The following is a 20,349-nucleotide window of genomic DNA, read 5'->3' as shown; positions in this document are numbered from 1 at the left end:
TGTGGTGGTGGCTTACCCAGGTTAACCAGGGAGACTCAAGTACCCGTATGTCCTCTGCCTCTGCTTTTCTCCTGCGTTGAGTTCATTTGCTCACATCCCAGTGAAAGCAGAAGGAGGTTCCCAGTATCAGGCCTGTGCCTTCATCTTGCCACTCCTCTGTCCTCTCTCCAGCTGTTTAACAAAGTCACCGAAGCAGAGGTCACCCTGCAGAACAGAGGGAAGATGGGCTTCAACTACGTGGTGCTAAGTCCCGGCGTGGGGACCGCAGAGAGCCCCCTGCCCGGCGTGCCCCTGGTCCTGCCCAGCACGGTGAGTACGGAGGTGGCGCCTGGACCCTGGCTGTGGGTCAGGCTGCCCAGGAGGGGGTTGTGGGGGAAAAACACAAAATTAAAAAAAAGAAAGCAACCCACAAAAGCAGACGGGAGAGACAGGGCTGTAAGCAGCTGCTGCTGGGGGGCAGGGGTGGTCCAGCAAGCGCGGTCCTAACGGCCCCCCTTCACGGCCTTTGCCAGCGGGTGACCCTGCCGTCACACAGCAGCCACTGGCTGGAGGCACCAGCGCTTTGGTGGCTCTGGGGACCCCAACTGCTGAGCGCTCCGGCTGTGCGGGCACCGGGGCCGCGCTGTGCCGGCTCTCCTGGGGGTCACCGTGCCCAGGCTGTGTGATCGGACAGGGCTTAGCCCTTGTCCCTGCCTGTAGCACACCCTGCCAGGCCCCTGCCAGCACTGAGCGGGACTTAAATCCTCTCTCACTTGGGCATGAAGCTGCTTTGGCAGAATTGTAGCAGCCCCTGTGCCGGTCCCCCACTCCCCCAGCTTTGCTGCTCTGCAGGAGCTCTGTGGGGCAGTGAGGGGGCCAGGCAGGAGCAGGGCTGGAACAGTGAGGAGTTTGCAGCATCCCACCGTCCGAACTTCTCAGTCCTGCGTGGCTGTCTTTGGGCTGGAGCAGCATTCCTGTCTAGTCCCTTTTTGCAGTGGGAAGAGGAAGCCAAACGGCGTTCACATTTCCTCATGCCTGTCTCCTACAAGGGGTGACACACTGATGCCCTCTTCCTGCCAGCTTCCCAAGACCCAGCTCTGCTTGGCCCCGCGCAGTCGGTCGCTTTAACAGCCCCGCCGGTGCTGGCAGCTTGGCAGGGCTGGCTTCCACTGCAGCTGTGTTCTGCACTGCACCAGGGGCTCAGGGCACCAAGTGGCAGGATCTGTCCCGCTCAGCACCTTCTCCCTGCAGCCTGAAGGGGAGCGGGGAGCCGAGGGTCCAGCTCAGCGTGCAGAGGGCGAGCCGAGGGAAGCTGCGGCTGTGTCCCGTCACCCAGGGCTGTGTTGCTGTCCGCTTGCATTAGCTCTCAGCCTGGCTGGCGTGAGCCTAGCCTGGGGCTGGGGCAGCCTTTCTGGAAGCCCGGAGAGGAGGTGCCCTTCCTGGCAACGCCTTCCCCAGATCTCATCCTAGTCTCTGCTCCTGCCTTTCCAGAGATGCATGTTTGCAGGTCACCGTGAGTCTGGATAGGCTCACGCACCCCGGTGTAACCGCATAGGCAGGAGGTGTTTGGCTGGATCATTGTAAGGGGTCAGGCCCTTCAACACCAGCCTGGGAACCGCTGGTGTGCTGTGGCAGGAGCTGCTGGCCATGCCGAGAGTGTGGGCACTTCCCTTATTTTGTATAGTGGCTGCTAAAAGAGCTTTTATTTCTTCAGTCTGGCTCTTGCTAGCAGAGGGTAAACACCATTAGGGGCAGAGCTGTGCTCATGCTGAGCAGGGGGTGGTCTGTGGGTCTGTCCTGGGGGAATGCATCCCTACGGGCCTTCCGAAGGACCTGGTGTAGGAGACCTCAGCTTCTGTGATTCTATGAAAGCTAGAAGGTGATGCTGTCTGATACTTTGTTATGTACGAGAACCTGCCTTCTCTTCTCGGCATGTCTGTCGTCTGAGCCATCCCTCCACCAAACCCTCTCTGGTGCATTCCCTCCCTCTTCTCCCACACCCTGCAGGGTTACGTTGGACCTGGCAAGGAGCAAGTCCTGAAAGTCTACTACCTGCCAGGAGTGCCTGGAGCCTTCCGCAGGACTTTCCAGATCCAAGTGGGTCACCTGGAGCCCGAAGAAATCTCCGTGAAGGGAGAGGGGAGCTTTCCCAGGATCTACTTGGACCTGCCCAGGAACATCAAAGGTGAGCACGGCCTGTCTGCTCCCCAGGAGGGGCCCCTGTTTCTCCCCCATGTCAGATGCCCGTAGGGCAGCTCAAACTGCCTCCACCAAGCCTGGAGGTTTCAGGGCTGTCAGACCAACACTCAACCCCCGGTTGCTTCCTGAAGCTCTGGCAGATGAGCCCATGTGGGCTTTGCCCCAGGAACCATCCTGCAGAGCTTTCCAGCATGTGTCGGAGTCCTGGGAAGGTGATGGCTAGACAGAAATGCTCTGGAAAGCTGAGCACAGGCTGGCAGGGATTTTGGCAGGGTTGGATTTGCAGCACATTGCAGGGGATGAGATGCTCCCATGTGGGGAGGAAGATGAGTGGGAATGAACATCAGGGTTGATAGAGGAGAAGCAGCATGGACTTTCCATACATTGCTTGGGGAGGGTGTTTCTGGGAGAGGCCAGAGTCGGGGGAGTGGGGCTTCCCAGCTTTGAGGGGAATGGCTCTGTGCCCCGCTTCTATTTGTGGATGTTTTCTTCCTTCAGGAAATGAAAAATATGAGAAGGTCCTCAAGGAGGTGATAGAAAAGATAGAAGAAGATGGCCAGAGAGAGGAAGCAGCAGTTCTGGGGGCGGCTGTGGCTGCGGAGCCACCCCCAGATCCCTTGGACGCCGTGGTGAGAATGGCTGCTGCCCCGTTTGACGCGTGCCACCCTCCCCCGGTGTCACTGGGTCCCCTGCAGCCCGCAGCAGGCTTCCCGGGGCCCTGCTGGCACTTGGGACCTCCCTGCCCACACCTGCCCATGATCCTGCACAGCTCAGCAGTGCCCCCGGGGCTGCCCCAGGGAGAGATCCTGAAGACCCTGCTCAAGTGATGAAATTTATGGCACTTCGTGATGGGATGTAGGTCATCACTGGGGGATTTGCTGCTCACAACCCAAGCCCTGCCAGGTTTACAGAGCTTAATAGCAGCAGCCTGACTGTGCTCTGGGACTGTGCTGCCAGTGCTGATCTCTAAGAGACAGCAGCTTTATCGTGGCTCCCTTTACAAGAGAGCTCTTGTCCAAGCTGCTTTGGCACTGGCTGGGGGCAGGCAAAGACTTGGAGCTCTGGAAGGTTCCTGGCTTGTCTGTCTGGCCAGATCAGCTTTTGTAACAGTGACTGGGCAGGCGAAGTTGCTGGAGTTCGTTGCCCTTGAGATGAGGCCCTGACTGAGAGAGCAGGAGGTGTCACAGACACTGAGCAGCGAGACAGAAGGACCCCATCACCCCTCCAGCACGAGCAGGGGGGAGCCTTGGGAAGGACCGTTGCTAACCAGCCGCTGCCTTTCCTTCCCTCAGCTGGACCCTGGGCTGCAGATGCAGATGGAGCAGCTGCTGATGGAAGAACACGCCCTGGAGCAGCAGAAAGCTCTCACCTCTGGTCCCCCAGAGGCCACTGCCTTTGACCAGCGGGCTCGTCAGAGGCTTCTCAAGTTAGTAGGGGCTCCCGTACCCTGTCTCCAGGTGCCCCGAGGGTAACACCCAGCAGTGCACCCCTGCTCCTGAGAGCTGGGGGTAGTGGGGACTCCAGAAAGGGTCTGATCCTGGCGGCTTTGCCGTGCTCCCTGTGAGCAGCTGAGTGTCCTCACTGCCACAGAGCCACCCTGAGCTTTGGAGGTGCTCAGCTCCCCACAGGCGCTGGGTCCTGCTCTTAGGGCTGAGGGGGCCAGTGCAGAGCATCAAGCCCTTCCAGACAGCACCAGCACCGTCCCTGCTGACCAGATCTGAAAGAGGCAACTCAAATCTTTGTTCCGGCTAACAGACCACACTGAGCAAAAAGAGTAGGGAACCGCAGAGGCTGACACACCCTTGACAAATCAGGTGGCTCGGATGCTGGTGGGACTGCAGGGCTTACCTCGGTATCTTCCCTCTGCTCCTCCATGAGGAGGCATGGGCACGGTAGCCTCCAGTTCAGGAAGATGCTCTGCAAAACAGATCACGTAGGTGCTTTGCCGAGTGAGATTGCTCTGGGAAAGGCCCCTCCCATGAATCTTGCAGGTGTTGATTACTACATTTGTCCGTGCTGCTTTGGGGACAGATCTGGTTGCAGAGCAGTGAAGATTTCCTGTGCAGGCGAATCCCATGACAAGGTCCTGAAGCACTTTCAGGCTGGGGCTGCACATGGGGCATAGCAGTTTCACTGAGACCAGTGGAGGTCCACTGGACTTACCTACAGTGGCTTCCCGTAGCAGAGGAGCTGTGATAAATGATAATTCATTTTAAACTAATTTTATTTTAAGGCCCCACTGGTAGCTGATAAAACCTAGGTCCTATGCTCCTCGTGACTTACCAAAGTCTCATTACCAGGTGGTCAGGCCTTGGATTTCATGGTCTTGAGTTGAGTTTTTACAACAGTGAATCCAGAAATATTTTATTTGCATCTTCCATGCTCTTGGAAATGCAGCCAGGCTGTGGTTTAAGGACTGTCCTTACTCCTCCTTTCAGAGCTGAGCTGCCCGAGTACCTCCTGGACTTTGGGTACGTGATTCTCGGTAACACCCCCACGCACGTCGTGAGGATCACCAACACCGGGCAGTTCCCTGTGTCCTTCTGCGCTGACAGACAGGTCCTGCGTGACACAGGTAACCAGTGCTGAAGAGCCTTCACGTGGGCTCGAAGGAGCTGTCTCTGACAGTTTAGCTTAAGCCACTGGACATGGGGAGGTTTTTTGAGTGCTTGTATGTGTAACTCTCTCCTCCTTGGGACCTGCTGCCTGGTGCTTTAGAGCCTGAGTTCTCCGGGCCAGCAGCACTCAGAGACCCGGCCCGCCCGGGCCTGCCCTAACGCTTCCCTTCCGGGGCTGGGTGGGCTGATCACCTTGGTCACCTCTCAGCATCTTCTGCTCTTGGCTACCATGAGCATCATCTGATGGGCACTCCATGAGCTTGTGTTGCAAACAGATGGACCCTTTGTGGTTTGGAAGTGCTTTGTTTAAAGTTCATCATGCCATAGCACTTCTGTTCAGCCTTTAGTGAGGAGACAGCCTGTGAGGTCCTCTGTTGTATCAAAACAGGCTTCGAAACAGGCCGTGACGTAAGGCTGCAGCACCAGCAAACGGTGCCTCGCCGTGTCTGAAGGGTGATCAGGTGCCTCCTCTAAATCGTTTTTCAGAGAGCACCATGGCACGGGGGAATCTTAGTTGGAAATTCTCCTTTGGAGAGGTCTGTGCATCCTTTCCTGGGATCCCTAGTGAAGGAATGGCTGGAGCTCCTCAACTGAGATGTTTCCTTTTTACCATGTGGGTCTTGGATTCTGGCTGTGAAAACCCTTTCTCCTTGTGCGGTGACAAGGGAGAAGGAGTGGCAGTCTTCTCCACAGGTACAAAGGGGTCCTTCACAGAGCTGCCAGCCAGGACATACGGCCTTAACGTGCTTGTGACACGTTCATGTCGATTGTGTATCTCAGCTGCTTTATTTTCATCTGTTCAAGGTTTCAGTGTGGAGCTGGACCACGTGAAGCACCTGCCCTGCCGCGAGAGCAAGACATTTGAAGTGCGCTTTGACCCACAGAGTGCCAACCTGCCGCTGGGAGAGGTGGACGTGCTCCTGCCCATCAAGGTACCTGCGGCGTGCTTCCTCGCCCCACTGTGCCCGTGCACCTCTCGGGGCAGGTTGGGGACAGCAGTAGATGTCACTGTGGCTCTCAGCTGGATGCTCTGTCCTTCCCTAGGTAGCAGGAGGCCCCACGTTCCACGTCCACCTCCGTGCCAGCGTGGCCATGCCAGCCCTCTGCGTCTCCAGGGACAGGCTGGAGTTCTCCACTCTCCAGTGTGGGCAGTGCCAGGAGGAAACCATCCAGCTCCACAATCAGGTCCAGGTCCCCTGTAACTGGCTCATCACTATAAATGAGCCTGTTAAGAAGGTAAAGCACAGACCATGTGTAACACATACCTTCTCGGCTGGGTTTTCTTTGCCTCTCTTGCCCTTTCTGCCCCGGTGGCTGCGTGAGCACTTGGGCTGCAGCTCGTCTGAGGAAGCTTTGGAGGGTACAGAGCAAGGCTGGCTCACCTGGACCTGGGCATTAGCTGGTGCTTCACTTCTCTGCCACCTTCCCCCGCTCCTCCTCTTCTGAGGACGGTGCCTCCCCATCTGCCTGCCCTGCCGACGTGTTCTCCCTCCAGTTCAGGCCAGGGGTGGCCTCGGCTGGTTTGGCTGTGGGTGCCCTCAGCACCGTGACGGTGTCTCAGAGCACTGTGGGAACCGAGGGTCTGTCCTCGCAGACCGAGGAGACCTCACACAATTGTTTTCTGTGCTCAGGTGGACAAGCATTGGCCAGCGGGGGTGCGTCAGAAGGTGCCCCAGAAGCTGAAAGCCCAGCCGTGTGTCTTCGAGGCGCTGCCCTCGGCTGGAACCCTCGCTCCGGGACAGCGATGCAACGTCCGAGTGAGGTTTTCGCCCACAGAAGAGGTGAGATGGGCGAGTGTCACCCCCAGGAGGTCTGGCAGGACAGTGTGGTAACGAGAGCCCAGCACGGGGAGGAGGAGACGGCGTCTGCCTCCACAGAGAGCTTTCTGCAAGCCCTGTACCCGCTGTGCCTCAGTTTCCCCTGCAGCACACTCTTCTGAGAGGGGCTTTGAAATCCCCCTGGGGAGCTTGCTCAGAGAGCATCAGGGCACGCTGGGCTGGCTGCCTCTTGGTGCATGGGGGGAAATCTGCCTGTTTGCCCTCGTCTCCCCCTTGCAGGCGCCTGTTTGAGGCTGCAGCGCCCTGGTGCAGAGCAGCTGGCGCGCTCACAGGGGATAACCCTGCAAGGGCCAGTCTAGTCAAGTCCTGCTGCTGGTACCAGCAGGCAAAACAGCCACCGGGCACCTTCCTGGGCACGGCAGGACAGTCACCTGGAGTGGTTGCTGCCAGCAGTCCCTGTGGCTCTGGCTCAGCCTGCCTGCGCGTTCCCAGGCACTCTGGGAGTCAGCTGCAATGACGGGGCGTTCCCAAAGGCAGTTTGCCTGTGGCCACCGTGGCTTGGAAACTGGCAGTGGGTAACAGGATGGACACAGGTGCTTCCGTGCCTGGGAACAGTCCCAGGGATGTTTTAATTGCTGTAGAGGTGTAACCATCTTCTTGAGCAGAGAAGTCGACCCTTATTTCTAGCCAGTGAGAGCTCACCTGCCTCATTCATCGAGCTGATGTTTGCCTGATGCAGCAGTGCCAGGACTGTGTCTGGGAAACGTAACCCTGAGGACCTTTCTCATGAGCATCACACTCCCTTGTGACTAGGTGAAAACATCTGATAGTGCATTTTAGATTCATCTGACACCAAAATAGCCAGTTAGACTTCACATTAGGATTCATCCCAGTTCCTCAGAGCCAGCATGCAGATGCTGTAGCCCCTGCTGGAAGTAAGCATCTGTTTTCCATTCCCTTAGAGGTACTGGTGACACCCCTGCCCTGGGGAAAGAGTTGAATTTGCGGCCCTGTCACTTGGGACTTCATGGAGGAGCTTTCTGTGCCTCTCTCTTTTCAGAAGTCCTACAGAAGTGAGATGAAGATTACTGTTTGCCAGAGCAGCCAGAACCTCCAGCTGCAGGTCTCGGGGCGTGGGCTGGAGCCACGGCTGGAGTTCAGCCCCCCAGTGCTCGAGCTGGGACCGTTGCTGCCGCACAGCCGTGGAGCAGAGGGGACGGTGGTGGTGAAGAACCCATGCGAGTTCCCCATCGAGTTTTACTCGCTGGAGTTCGACCAGCAGTACCTTGCTGAGGAGCAGGTGAGAGGGAAGCTCTGGTCCCCATGTGCACGCTCCCGTAGCTTCACAGTGCTCCAGCATTCCCGGGTTCGTGCCAGGGAGATGGAGACAGTCCCCAGGGCAAAGCCTGGTGGCATTTCAGGGTTAGCCAGCTCTGCTGGCAGACTGTGGAGGGGCTTGGATAGTCCGTGTTGTTAGAAACACGTCCTGCATGTGTCTTCTCTTCCCTACATGCACAGATCCTGCAGATGCTTAAAGATTATGACTGCCGTAACACCTTATTGCTGCCTCCACGTGCCCCGGGTGAGAAGCTGCCCCCAGAGGTGCTGGAGTACTATCAGGAGCAGAAGAGGCTGCAGGATGAGGAGTCCAAGACTGGGGAACCAGCAGGCCAGGACAACGGTGAGGGTTTGGCATTGGCTGTCCTGAGCGTGGACACAGCGGGGAGTCCAGCCCGCAAACCCCGAGCTCTCCACGGGAAGCCCAGGCTTTCAGCAGCCACCCATTCCCCAGCTTGGTGGAGGAATTCCAGCGTGAAAGTCTGTGCCTTGTAACACGCAGACTTTGAAAATGTCCAGTCTCTGTCAGATCAAGGAAGAAAGTCCTCTGCTGGGATCATTCACGCTGTCTCATCCCAGAGCTCATTCGTTTTCTCCTCCGTGTTTGATGAAAGCCAGTCCAATGAGGTGGACTCTAAATCTGAACGCGGAGGAGAGGGAAGGTGTTGAGAAAAGACAGGGGCTGGGTATTGTTGCAGATGGGACAGGGACAAGTGAGAGGCCAGAGAGGTTCTTCCCAGTTTTGCCAAATGAGCACCTTTTTGCCCCAGGAGCTGCTGGGATCAGGGTGATGCTGTTCCCTTTCCTAGGCAGGGCAGCGCGCTCTCTGTCCTGCGTGACACTGCAAGCCGAGATGGCTTTTGGTGATCTCCTAAGGGCAAAGGTGGGAGCTCTTTGCAAATGTGTTATGATGAATTCAGAGCCCAGCTACATCTCCTGGAGTAATATTCCTAAAGCATCCAGCTTTTGGATAATCGCTCAATGTGCAAATGGAGCCTCTCCCTTGGGACAGTGTAAAATGCCTGGTTCTGCCTGTCCGCCCCTTACTCAGCAGGACCTGGGACCACGTTGACAGGTGACGGGACATTTGGCCCAGTCCTGTTAGGTATTGCCAAAGGCTTGTTCTTTCCTCTTTCTGCCAGCCCATTTCCTATACTCTGAAGAGGCACCTTGACCACCATCTAGGGCAGACCCTGATCTGCACAAGCCTAAAGGAGGGGCATGGTGAGATGTGTTGGTTTCAGCAGAGTCTTCTCTCCCAGGATCTGAGGGGATGGGGAGGATGATCAGGGTCATAGGTAGGCAGGAGGCTGACTTTTCTATCTGGTTCCGCACAGCAGAGCATGGGCAGAGCGTCACCAGCAGCAGGGCGGCCTCGGGAGAAGTGACCGACAGCCCTGTGCATAGGGCCATCGCCCGCCACCTTGGCATCGATATCTCTGCAGAGGGGCGCGCGGCCCGAGACCGCAGAGGGATCGTCGTCATCGTCCATGGGGCACCCCTGACAGGTAGGTGAGCCGAGCCCGTGGCTGCAAGGAATGCGGGGGGAGCAGGAGAGACACGTCCTGGTGGGCCGTGCTGCTTGATTGACCACTTGAAGCGAAGCGAGGTAAGCCACAGCCCTGCTGGTACATGAAATGGTCCCAGGCCTTCACCAGCTGGGGCAAGTGCTGTGGCTCACCCCGTGTCCACAGAGCCAGGCTATCCTCCCCCCACACAGGGTGGCCGTGTCCCCGTTGCTTGGTGGGAGCACGGTGCCTAGTGCCCAGGTTGCCTCCTGGGCGCGGTCCCTCGCCCACACTGACCCCCAGCCTGTGCCCAGACGTTGCCTGAGGCAGCGCCGGCCAGCGCAGGGGTGGCGGGACCGGGCTCGAAACAATGTCCTGGCCCAGGGTTGAGGTCCCCACGAGGGACAAAGCGCTCAGCTGGGTGTGAGGTGGAGGTGATCCGCCTGGCTCTAGAGGACAACGCTTCCAGCCGTGCTCAGCTCCCTCCCTCGTGGTCTCCCCTAAAGGGGCACTTGATTTCCCACTGTCCTTGAAACTTTGAAATCCTGTCTGGGGACTTTCTAGAGCCTGTCCCTGAAAACGCTTCACGTGCAAGTGTCACCAAGCAGTCTTCCTCTCTCTCAAGGAAAGACAGCGGCAGCGGTTGCCCTGTCCAAATACTACGGCGCTGCCTGCTTGTCCATCGACGCCGTGGTGACAGAAGCCATCTCGGACAGGAGCAGCTCGGCAGGGCTGCGCGCCCAGGAGCTGTGCATCGGGGCTGCCATCGAGCAGAGCTGCAAGGAGGCAGAGGGTGCCGGTAAGGAGACACGCTGGACCCAGAGCAGCGCTTCAGAAACCCACCCTGACCGTCCACTTCTGCTTGCTCCAGAGAGGGAGTCTGACAGCCCTTGGGTCTCTTAGGGAACATGGGTGCAGCGTGCAGAAATGCAAAGCCATTTCATAAAGCATTTCATGTTATTAAAGAAAATAATCTCTGTTTTAAGGGCTCAGACAGGGGCACTTTTACTGCCTCTGGGCTTCTCAGCACACACTCCTTTTCCTAGGAGTGGTGAAGCACACCTGAATTTTTCTCAGGGTTTTTTTACATTTCCTCAAAGCTGAATCCAGCTGACTCCTCGTGGCCATCAGGCAGAACTGATGCCCACTTGAACAAGGAAGAAGCCCTCTGAAGCTGCTCATGAAGCACTAGACAACTGACTTTGAGTGTGGCTTCAGAAACACGAGAGGAAGGGAAGAATAACCTCCCAGAGTTTCAGATGAGACTCTTCTCCAGAGGTTTCCCTATACACGCTGTCAGGTCACACAGCTCGTGCATGTGGTGCCATTCTCCACCTGAGACCAGAGACTTTTAGAAAACCTGGTTGGGCAGTTGGTGCCCCGAGCTCTGCAGGGTGAGGCCAGACCCTGGTTCTGGTGGGGGAAGTTTTGCATTGCTCAGCTTTGAACCTGGTTGGGTTGGGAGCTGGCGGAAGGAAGAAGGGTCTGGGCCCCAGGTGGGGTTAGCCCATGCGGAGGATTTGGCTCCAGTGGAGATGGGGATGCAGCTGGGGCAGGGCTGCATGTTACCGTCTCCACGTGAGAGTGCAGGATGGGCGCAAGGTACAGAAATGATGCTCCTGGAGGATGGAGCCTCGGCTTGATCCATAGGGGAGCTACTGTGCGGCGTCACCTGCGTGCACATTTGTGAGGAGGGATGCGGAGCTGTGCCTTAAAAACTCTCTGGCTTTAAAATCCAGTATCAGGTGGTGTGCTTTACCATGCTAAAAAGAGAAGCAGGGCAGGAGCTGCTTCTGGAGATGGGTGCTGCTAGTGCCCGGCAGGCTGGGGGACGAGGGCCGTGTCCCTGCCAGGGCGCAGGGCTGTGCCCGTTGGGGTGGAAGGTGCCTGCTTGCTCCCCACTGAGCGTCTGTCCCCTCCGCAGGTCACAACGCAGATGAGTCCCTCGGCAAGCAGTTCCACGCCAAGGCCAAGCGCAGCCTAGAGACGAGCCGGTCCAGCTCTGTGGACAAAGTCAGCCGGCAGTCCGTCAGCTCCCAAGGCCAGGTGAGAGCTGCGGCAGGCGAGAAGAGGGATGGCCCCACAGCCCGATCCCAGAAGCAGCATCTGATGGATCTGACGGGCTCCCAGGTGAAGCACGGCCTGCACTGGTTGATGCCTGGGACCTTTCTGTTGCCTCTGAGAAGTGAAGGGGGTGCTTCCAGTGGAGGTTCTGTGTCACCCAGAGCCTGGTGCAGGGGTCTGTAGTGCAGAGAGCCAGCTGGGCAGGCTGGGCATGGCTCGGGCTGGGAATGAAACCCTGGCAGAAACACTCTACGGCATCTCAGCCGTTTGTTGGCAAAGTGCAGTCCTGGCTAATGTGGCTGCAGCCGTGGGCAAAGCTGCTGGATGCTGCGCTGGGGGCTTGCGAGCTTGGGTCTCTGCTGGCCACGCACGCACCCTCCAGCGTGCTCCCCCGGAGCTGCTGGCCTGCAGTTTTGTTCTAGTCTCCTGCTAGTGAGAAACCCCAGCTCCAAGCCCAGCAGTTGGAATTGTTTGGGGGTTTCCAAAGCGGTTGATTTTTCTGGTGGTGTTCGACATTGCAAGGCTCATCAAGTTCTCACCTCTCTCCCCGTCCCTGCTTTCCTGCGCAGCGATCGCTGAGCATCGGTAGCAGCACATCAGAAGAGCTGGGCTTTAGGAGCTGCGTGCTGCCCGAGGACCTGCTGGTGGCCATCCTCTCTGACAGGCTGCAGGTACGTGGGGTGGGGGCATTCTTGCTAGGGAGAGACAGGCAGCGAGGTACAATTCAGAGAGGAGGAGGAGGGCTGTGCCTGCTCTTGGAGGAGTCCTGGGCTGCGTGCAGGGATCCATGGGTGAAGCTGCAGATGCCATGAGCTGGCAGAGCGCGGGGGAAGATCAGAGCTTGTCTGAGCTGCTGCACTTGGAACTGTGATGGCTGGTGATCTCTGACGACAGGCTTTAGTGACTGGCTGAGAGCCCAATGCGTGCGACAGCTGACTTTCTCTTCCTTTTTGGCTTTATCTGCAGCTGAGCGACTGCTACCAGGGAGTGGTGTTTGATGGCCTGGAGACCCTCTATGCACGCAGCACGGCGTCTGCTCTCCTCTGCCTGCTCAGAGCTGTCAGAAATCGGCCTTACATCTATTTTGTGAACCTGTTCCAGGATTATGCTTCCTGGAAAGCCAGGGAGATGGCCGCAAAAGAGCAGGAAGGTGAGACTCTTCGTCTCCGTAACTCTGACATGTTCTCTCTCAAGCCTTCAACCTTACCCGTGTGTATCTGGGTTACCAGCAGAACTTGTAAGAGGGGTTTTTATTAATCCTTCCACCTTCTGCCTCGGTGTAGCCAGCACTCAGCTCACAGTTGCTTAAAATACAGCAATGCTGAGGCTGACCTCAGTCTCTAACATTAAAGCTTGGGCACAAGTGTAAGCTGCTGTGGCTCAATAACTAACCACCGGCCAGCCGTCCACGGCGCTGGGGCGTGTGAGCCAGGCAAGGCACGGGAACTCACTGAGCAGCGATAGTTTGGGGGCTTGTCTGAATTTTGAAGCAGGAATGTGAGCTCGCCAGTATCTCCTGGCAGGATGATAGGCTGGGTCGGGACAGAGTTGTGAATCCTGGCAGCTCACCCAGAGCAGCAAGCTCTGCTTGCAGGCACTGACGGTTTCTCCTCTGGTCTGTGCTGAAGGACGGGAGCGGGAAGAAGCTGCCAGGAGGGAGAAAGCACGCCTCTGGGAGATGGACGAGGACGAGTATGATGCCCTCACCGAGGAGGAGAAAATTCAGTTTGATAACAGTATACTGCAAGTCAAGCGTGAGAGGAAGAAGAGGTCTGTAAGCTTTCTATGGGTGTCTCCCCAGGATAGTGTCCCCGAAGGGTTTCCCTGCTCCGGAGACCTTGGTTGAGCTCAGAGGGGTTACCAAGGCCAAAAGCATTAATTACCAGCAGCACAAGGACTGCCAGTTCCACCTCCCTGGTTCCCAGCAGAGGAGGCACCTTCCTCCGGTGAGATGAGAACATCCTCTCTCCGCTTTAGTGGTGAGCCCTTCGGCTTGGACACAGGCTGCAGGGAGCTGGGCTCTGTGCTTGCCTTGCCACTGTGCTTACAGGTGTCTCTAGTTAATGATGTTCATTCTCATCTTCTTCATCGCCCTTCTTCTCCAAACCAGAGGGGTTGTGGTGTGGGTTGGTGTGAGGCACAGCTGTGCTGGCTTGGTTTAGATCCCAGTCCTGGTGCAGGTGAGGCCCTTGCACTGCTGAGCTCCCAGGGTTTTCCTTTACTGAGTGACACCAGCCATAAAGCTGGTTTCTCCTAGGCTCAGCTTCTGCAGCAGCAGGTGAGCCTGGGGGAAGCTCTGATCCAGCAAAGCAGCCCTGTTCAGGAGGATACACAGGATAAGCTTATGGCTCTCTTAACTCCTGCCTGAAACTTGGGGAGGGACTTGCTTAAAGCGAGCCTGTGTGTCAGCACTTCTTTCAGCCCCAGCTGAAGTTTGTTTCCCTGGATCAGCCAGTCTTTGGCAGCATTGCTGGAGGTGTCCAGGTGGACCTCACTGGAGAAGTAGTGCAATTTAGGCCTTGTGACAGCAAAGCCTAGATTTGGCTGGCCCTGGAGGTCCCCTCCCGCCTTCCCTCACTTTGGATGTCCCAGCCTCCCCAGGTTGAGGGAAGTCCACAGAGCTGGTCTAACGGTTGTGCCTGGCCTCAGGGTCAGTGAATGAAGTGCGGGACCAGCTGGGATTGCAACGAGCCCAGATTTCTGGCAGTGACTCTTGGGGATGTTTTGTTTGTCTTGCTGAAGGGAGATGGAGCGGCTGGCTCAAGAGCTTGAGGAAAAGCACCGGTGGGAGCTAGAACACTTGAGGGAGGAAGAAGATCTGAAGAAGTCATCTAAGTGGGCCAAGAGAAAGCCTGGGAAAGATAATGCTGCAAGGAAGAAAAGCCAGCCTGGAGTCGGGCAGGTGGGTGGTTGTGTTTATAGAGATGAGTAAAAGCCCTGGGGCCCCTCCTGCTGAGCCGAACCATTCCTGGCGCAGCCAGCAGCCACCCGCAGTGCTGGGGATGAGCACCTGGCCGTCGGTAACACACGCGGCTGTGCTGGGAAACAGCAGCCAGTGTTTGATCCTGCTGCTGCTTCGCCAGGGCTATTTTTGGCTGGGTTTGTTGGGTAGAGCTGCTCTTCTAGGGTCATGCTGCCTTTGAGTCATGGCTTCACATAACTCCGAGCCCTAGATAGTTTTAGTCCAGCATTTGTCCCCGTTCTGCATGTGACTTACACCTCTGAGCCGTGACCCGCCTGGGATGTGGTGTCTTTTGCTACCTGTCTGGCAGGAGATACCACCAGGCCCTCTAGGTATTCATTAGCAGCCAGGCTTCCCAAAGTGTCAGCCAGACACAGGGATGGATGTTCAGCACACCAGAAACGTGCCCGGAGGACTGCACAGGAGTAAGGAGGTGTCTTAAGTTTGGGTCGGGGAAGCTGTTCCATTTCTCAGCTGGTTTGCAGGACTCCTCATCAGTCTGACGCTGGGGAGTTTAGTTTCAGTTGAGCTCAACTGGGTACCAGCTGCGCTCTGAACTGGGATTTGTAGAGCACCTAGCACAAGCCTCAGATGAGACATGGGGTGCTATTGCAAAGCTCGCCGCTGTCCTACAGCATTTGAGTTGGTGCTTGGAAATGCTCACCGCTTTTTCCTGCTCGTCCTGCCCAGAATACGAACGCATCCACCAGAAACACCAGAGCATCCGTTGGCAACCTGTCCGAAGTCACCGAGGGGGGAGAGAGGAAGGGATCTGCAAAGGAGCACCCGGACTCTCTTGCAAGTGACAAGGAAGATAAGAAAAAGCAGAGCGAGGCTCCCCTGGCAGATGTCTGCCCAGCAGAGGTTGTACAACCTGCGGACCCAGAACAGGGGGAAACCAAAACCGAGGCGCAGAGTGACAGCGAGAACTTGGCCCTGAGGTTTAAGATCTACGAGGCATCGCAGAAGGATGTCACACATATTTTGTCATCCTGGGACAGGGCTCAGGGTATCCTGCTGTCCCCTCTGAACCAGGAGGTGGTACAGCAGCAAGTCCAAGGCCAGCGCCGTTGCAGGAGCCAAAAGGACAGAGAGAAGGAGCACCAGGAGAGGCTGGAGAAGGAGCATCTGGAAAAACTGAAGGCTCTTGAGGACTCCAAGTTATCTGGGCTGGAAGGGGAAGGTGCAGAAGGGTCATCCAGAGGCCAGGACGTCGGGGTGCCCTGCCTGGACATCCAGGTGCTGAGCTCTGCAGATGTGACGAGGGCGATCCTGGAGAGTGGCAAGCTGCCAGCGGCAGAGCAGGTAAAGCCCTGTGAGGCTCAGATGCTGAGCCTGCCGTGGTCTGGGCCCTGGTGCATTGTGTCCCGCCAGGTGACAACAGCACAGAGCCTTGTCCGGGCCACTGATGATGTTCCACGATGGCTTCACAGCAGCCACGTGGCTGGGGAAGTTCTTGCCATCCCTCAGGTCGGGGGGAAGAGGGGGGGCTCTCATCCTCTCTGTTCAGAGAGTTTCCCAGTCTGGAAATCATTCACAGTGGTCCCAGGGCAGGGCAGCTCCTGGTCATTGTTTCCTTCAGCCGAGTCACTCAGATTTCTCTCTAGGTCCCACTTGTAGGTCCTGGCACTGCTCTGGAGCCTGCCCACCCCGCTGGGCATAAAAAATCACTGTACTCCATCTACATAAAAAAAACCATTGCCAAAAGCTCAGTGTCTTTCAGGGAGTGTGAGGATGAAGGCGACGGGAGCATAAACAGGGTTTTCTCTTATGCTTTAGATCCTGGATGACTTGGGACTGGGTCCCTCGGGGCCTCCCATTCCACCTACGGCTTTCTACTCCGTGATCCGCTACCCGGAGAAGCGGATGGTCCCTGCAGCAGGAGAAGCCCTCGAGCACTTCGCCTTTGTCGTGCCTGAAGGTGCCACTGCAGAAGAAGAAAAGAAGAACACCAGAAGTCTCTTGGATGTGCCTGCAGTGGAGGTGCCAGGGCAGGGTCCAGGCTGGATGGGGGCATGGGCGGTGGGTGGGATGGAAAAGGATCACTGTGGAAGGGCAGCGAAGACATGACAGGGCTCCATGTCTGCAGGCATCCCTCCTGTCTGTCTGAAAGAGACAGCTCTGCTTGAAATATGGGCCAGTTCTGTAAGATGAGAGGAAAAAAAAATCAGCTAAACCCTTCAACTTCCCTTGAGGAGAGGGTCCTGGGCAAGGAGGGGTGTTGTAGGCAAAACAAAGTCCCATACGGAAGACCAAATCCATGGGCAGAGGTGGTTGGTGGTTTATTCTCTCTCCCGTCTGTTAACAAACCTGCAGCTTTCTCTCTGGGATGGGGGCGTCTCAGGGCAGGTCTCACCTCTCTCCCTTTCCTCTCTGCCTTGGTGTGAAGGTGTCAGAGGAGCAGGTCACGCCAAGCAGGGGCCAGTCGGGGAAGGAGAAAGCCGCGGGCAGGCCGGAGGCTGTGAGGAGGAAGCGGAGCTCCAGCCGGGCGAGGTCTCCAGGCAGGAGAGGTCTCCAGGCGCCGGGCACGGGAGCACCCACGCAGCGCCCCGGGGCACACCAAAGCAACATGGACACGGTCCCATCCCCGGGGAGATCCGTCAGGTGAGCCGTGAGGGAGGAGGTGATCCCTCTGCTTCACGTCCATCTTGCCAGCGGGGTCCATCGTCCCCAGCCCCGCAGGGACCCTCTGCCAGGGCCTCCATGGGGGGATGGCGAGTCCATGAGCCGCCTCCTTCTCTCGTTTGCTCGTTATCAATGTCTGAAGCCTCCTCTTTCATTGCCAGGCTGAGCAGCTGCCGGTGGATAGTGCCTGCCCACGGCGAGGTAGAACTGAGGGTCCAGTTCAGCTCCACGGTGCCGGGGCAGTTTGATCAGACGCTGCATTTTGAGGTGCTGGGGACGAACCGACAGTACCAGGTGCACTGCAGGGGTACCTGCCTGTATCCCACCATCAGCCAGGACCCCCACGGTAAGGCTGGGGCATGGGAGCCTCCCACACTGCTCCTCCCTGAACTCAGAGCCAGGGCTGCCCCTTGTGCCCCAGCGACCTTCTGGCTCGGGCAGAGCATGCTGCCTGAGCCGCCCAGTGTCTCTTCCCGTGCTTGGAGCTGGGAACCAGTACTGGTACTATGGGAGACCTGGGCTGGTCTGAGGGATCAGAATGTAAGTTTGATACTGACTTTGAGCAGATAACCACGTACCCTTAAGAGACTTGAAAGTCCCGAGAAGAGCTGAGAAGATCAAGGAACTGCCAGACCGGAACTGCCTGACCACAAGGAGAGGAAGGTCATCGAGGCTGCAACAGAGAAGAGGGCATCCAGCCGTGAACTGTTAGTCTCCACCAAAACCAGTCACACATGAACACAAACGCTTCATAAAGTCGTTAAAAGGCTTGTTGGAACAATAAAGTAGCCATTTTGCACAATTCGGTGTTTGTCGTGTCTGTCTCAACAACGACAAATGGTGACCCCGATGTGATCCCAACACCGAGGAAATAAATAACGGCGGCAGGAAGAGCTGCGGAGATGGAGCCCAGTCAAGCGCAGTGGCGGGGAGAGCTGCACAGTCCCGACAACCTTTTGGAATTTGACACCGTCCAGGTGAGTGGCTGGGAACAAAGCGATGGGTGCCATCCTTTCTAAGGAGGAGGGTATGATTCTGACAATGTGGAAGTTGGTGCTTCAGCGCAGGGGAGTCAAATTGGATGATGTAGCGCTCCAAAAAATGTTGTCGTGAATCAAAGCGCAAGGGTATGAAGCTGGCACTGCCACTGCATTTAGTGTGAGCAAATGGGAAGAACTGGGACAGAAACTGCTGGAGTGTGCCTCTCGCGGTAATAAGAATGCAGCCGACCTCCTTACAACCTGGAGGTTTTTAAAAGAGACTTTAAAAGACTTTAAGGCGGAGAAAGCAAGCTCAGGGGAAACACCTTATAATCCAGGGGTGTCCTCGGGCCGGGTCCTGGTGGCGAGAGGTCAAGATAAGGACCTAGCGGGGGGAGCCCGTCCCAAACGTAGACGTGGTTGAGGGCGAGGGGATTGTGTGAGGACTCTGATGAGGAAGCACAAGATGAGTTGTTTCCTCCACAAAGACCGAATGAGCAGAAAGCCCCTCAGGCAGTGCCCCCTCCACCTCCCATCGTGGAGCCCTCTGCTGCCACCTCCCTCTGACGAGGGGAAAGCCCTGCGCACTTTGCTTATCTGGTGCAAAAGGAATGGGGTCCCTGCTGATGCACGGTCTGCTTTTGATCTCGAAACATGGAAAGGGGCAGGGAGCGCCTTATTCGAGGCGGCCGTAAGGAAGAACACCATCGCTGTGTCATCTTCAACTGCATGGCGACTGGTACAGGAATTCCTGAAACAGTTAAAAACTGATCGGGCTGTGGCGGCAGCTGCATGGCATGGAGCCAAGGACGTTATCCAGGGAGGGAGGGGTGGGGCGAGGGGTTTTTAACTGTGGTAACATAACGCTTTTCACTGTCCCACTGTGTCTGTTAAGCATTGTTAGTGTTTGAATTCAGGTGCTATTCCTGTTTTCTTCCCCTAACAAGTCTGTCTTTTGCCCTGACTCATGGGTGCTCGAGCCACCCCTCTCTGTCATTATCTCCATTCCTGAGCTCTTTGCTTCATTTCTCCTTCCCAGCACTGCGGGGAAGGGGTGAGTGAGCGGCTGTGTGATGCGCAGTTGCCCTCTGGGCTCAAACCAGGGCAAAATTTAAGGATGGTGTCCACCTAAACAGGCCAGGAAGTGAAAATCCCCCAGGAGATATGGCGATTTGATGTAACGTTTTTAAATGTTTGGAAATGGCCCGGGACATGGTGTTCGATTTGTCGAGATTTGTAACACTGGTGTAACAGGGGGTTTGTGCAGCGTGAGCGTATCGAGTCCCAGATGGCTTCGTCCTGCTCTCAAAGCTAAAGAAGAATTTTTCTGCTTCCATGGGAGCAGATGGATTTTTGAGAGCTCTTTCTAGTTCGTTAACCGTGAGTCTGGGAACTAATGTTCTGATTCAACATCTCCACCCAGAGTCATGGGGGGTTCCTCATGCAGTGGGTGAAGCGGTGGAGGGTCAGATCTACACACGGGTCAGGGGCTGCATTGGCCCCCCGCCTCCCGCTGCAGGGATGAGCCCAGGCAGAGGCGCTGTGAAACGAACATCGAACCTTTAATGAAGTGAGAAACAGAGAGCCGGGAGAGAGCTGGGGCTGGGGCTGGAGCGGGCGGGCGCAGGCTGCGTGCGACGGGGATCCGGCTCCACGTCTTCTCTGCCCGCCTGTCGGAAGGGGTCGGGGGGCGGCGTCACTCTGTCCGTGGTGTCCCTCAGGTTCTGGCTCGCTTGCCGGGCACGTGGTCGGCATCGGATGCTCTCCGCTTGCTGCTGCCTGCTGCTGCCTGCCGCCACGCTGTGCCTGTCCGGCTTCGCCTCCCGCGGGGTTTTGGAGCGTTTTCCCACCCATTGCTCCACCATCTTCCTCCTCTTGGGTGGGATGTTGTCCCGCAAGGATTTTTCTTGCTTTTTGATGTTTAAGACTCCTTTAAGGAGCTGCTGGACTATGAGATCTGTAATTTTTTGGTTTCTGCTGTCATTTAAATCAACCACCTTAATTTCACATTCCATTTTTTAATTTTTTATTTCTAAAAGCATTGTGTACGAGTAGGAGCAAAATACTGACCATGGCTGAGTCCTAAATCTATTTGTAGCTGTGACCTAATCAAAGCAGAAGACCCAAGCTCCTAGAAGTGGCTCCTCTTCCTCCCTCCTGCCACCACCCCAGGGCATATTCTCTGCAAACAAAGTCATACCTCGGTAAATGAAAGGGCTGCTGTGCATTGGCTACGCTCCCCTCCTCCCATTCACGGAGGTGATGTCGGATTACTTAGTTGAGAAAAAACTGCCAGCA

At 56.7% G+C, this 20,349-nt stretch overlaps 1 protein-coding gene across 1 annotated transcript in view; it reads left to right on the top strand.

Moving 5' to 3' along the window:
- The window catches only part of LOC141963909 (hydrocephalus-inducing protein homolog), a 126,207-nt gene that overhangs the window by 84,057 nt on the left and 21,801 nt on the right, over window positions 1-20,349 (top strand). Inside the window, 23 exon segments of the mRNA XM_074913645.1 lie at window positions 172-309; window positions 1,987-2,164; window positions 2,677-2,807; window positions 3,471-3,604; window positions 4,617-4,753; window positions 5,601-5,728; window positions 5,841-6,032; window positions 6,428-6,577; window positions 7,635-7,874; window positions 8,093-8,261; window positions 8,415-8,562; window positions 8,564-8,598; window positions 9,250-9,420; window positions 10,046-10,219; window positions 11,345-11,560; window positions 12,007-12,155; window positions 12,451-12,634; window positions 13,113-13,254; window positions 14,227-14,386; window positions 15,137-15,751; window positions 16,226-16,429; window positions 16,836-17,050; window positions 17,233-17,417. Of these exon segments, the coding sequence (XP_074769746.1) occupies window positions 172-309; window positions 1,987-2,164; window positions 2,677-2,807; window positions 3,471-3,604; window positions 4,617-4,753; window positions 5,601-5,728; window positions 5,841-6,032; window positions 6,428-6,577; window positions 7,635-7,874; window positions 8,093-8,261; window positions 8,415-8,562; window positions 8,564-8,598; window positions 9,250-9,420; window positions 10,046-10,219; window positions 11,345-11,560; window positions 12,007-12,155; window positions 12,451-12,634; window positions 13,113-13,254; window positions 14,227-14,386; window positions 15,137-15,751; window positions 16,226-16,429; window positions 16,836-17,050; window positions 17,233-17,417 (4,195 nt within the window).

This window comes from Athene noctua, chromosome 9, assembly GCF_965140245.1.
Source record: "Athene noctua chromosome 9, bAthNoc1.hap1.1, whole genome shotgun sequence".
Lineage (NCBI taxonomy): Eukaryota > Metazoa > Chordata > Aves > Strigiformes > Strigidae > Athene > Athene noctua.
This window is presented reverse-complemented; position numbering and strand designations above follow the sequence as displayed.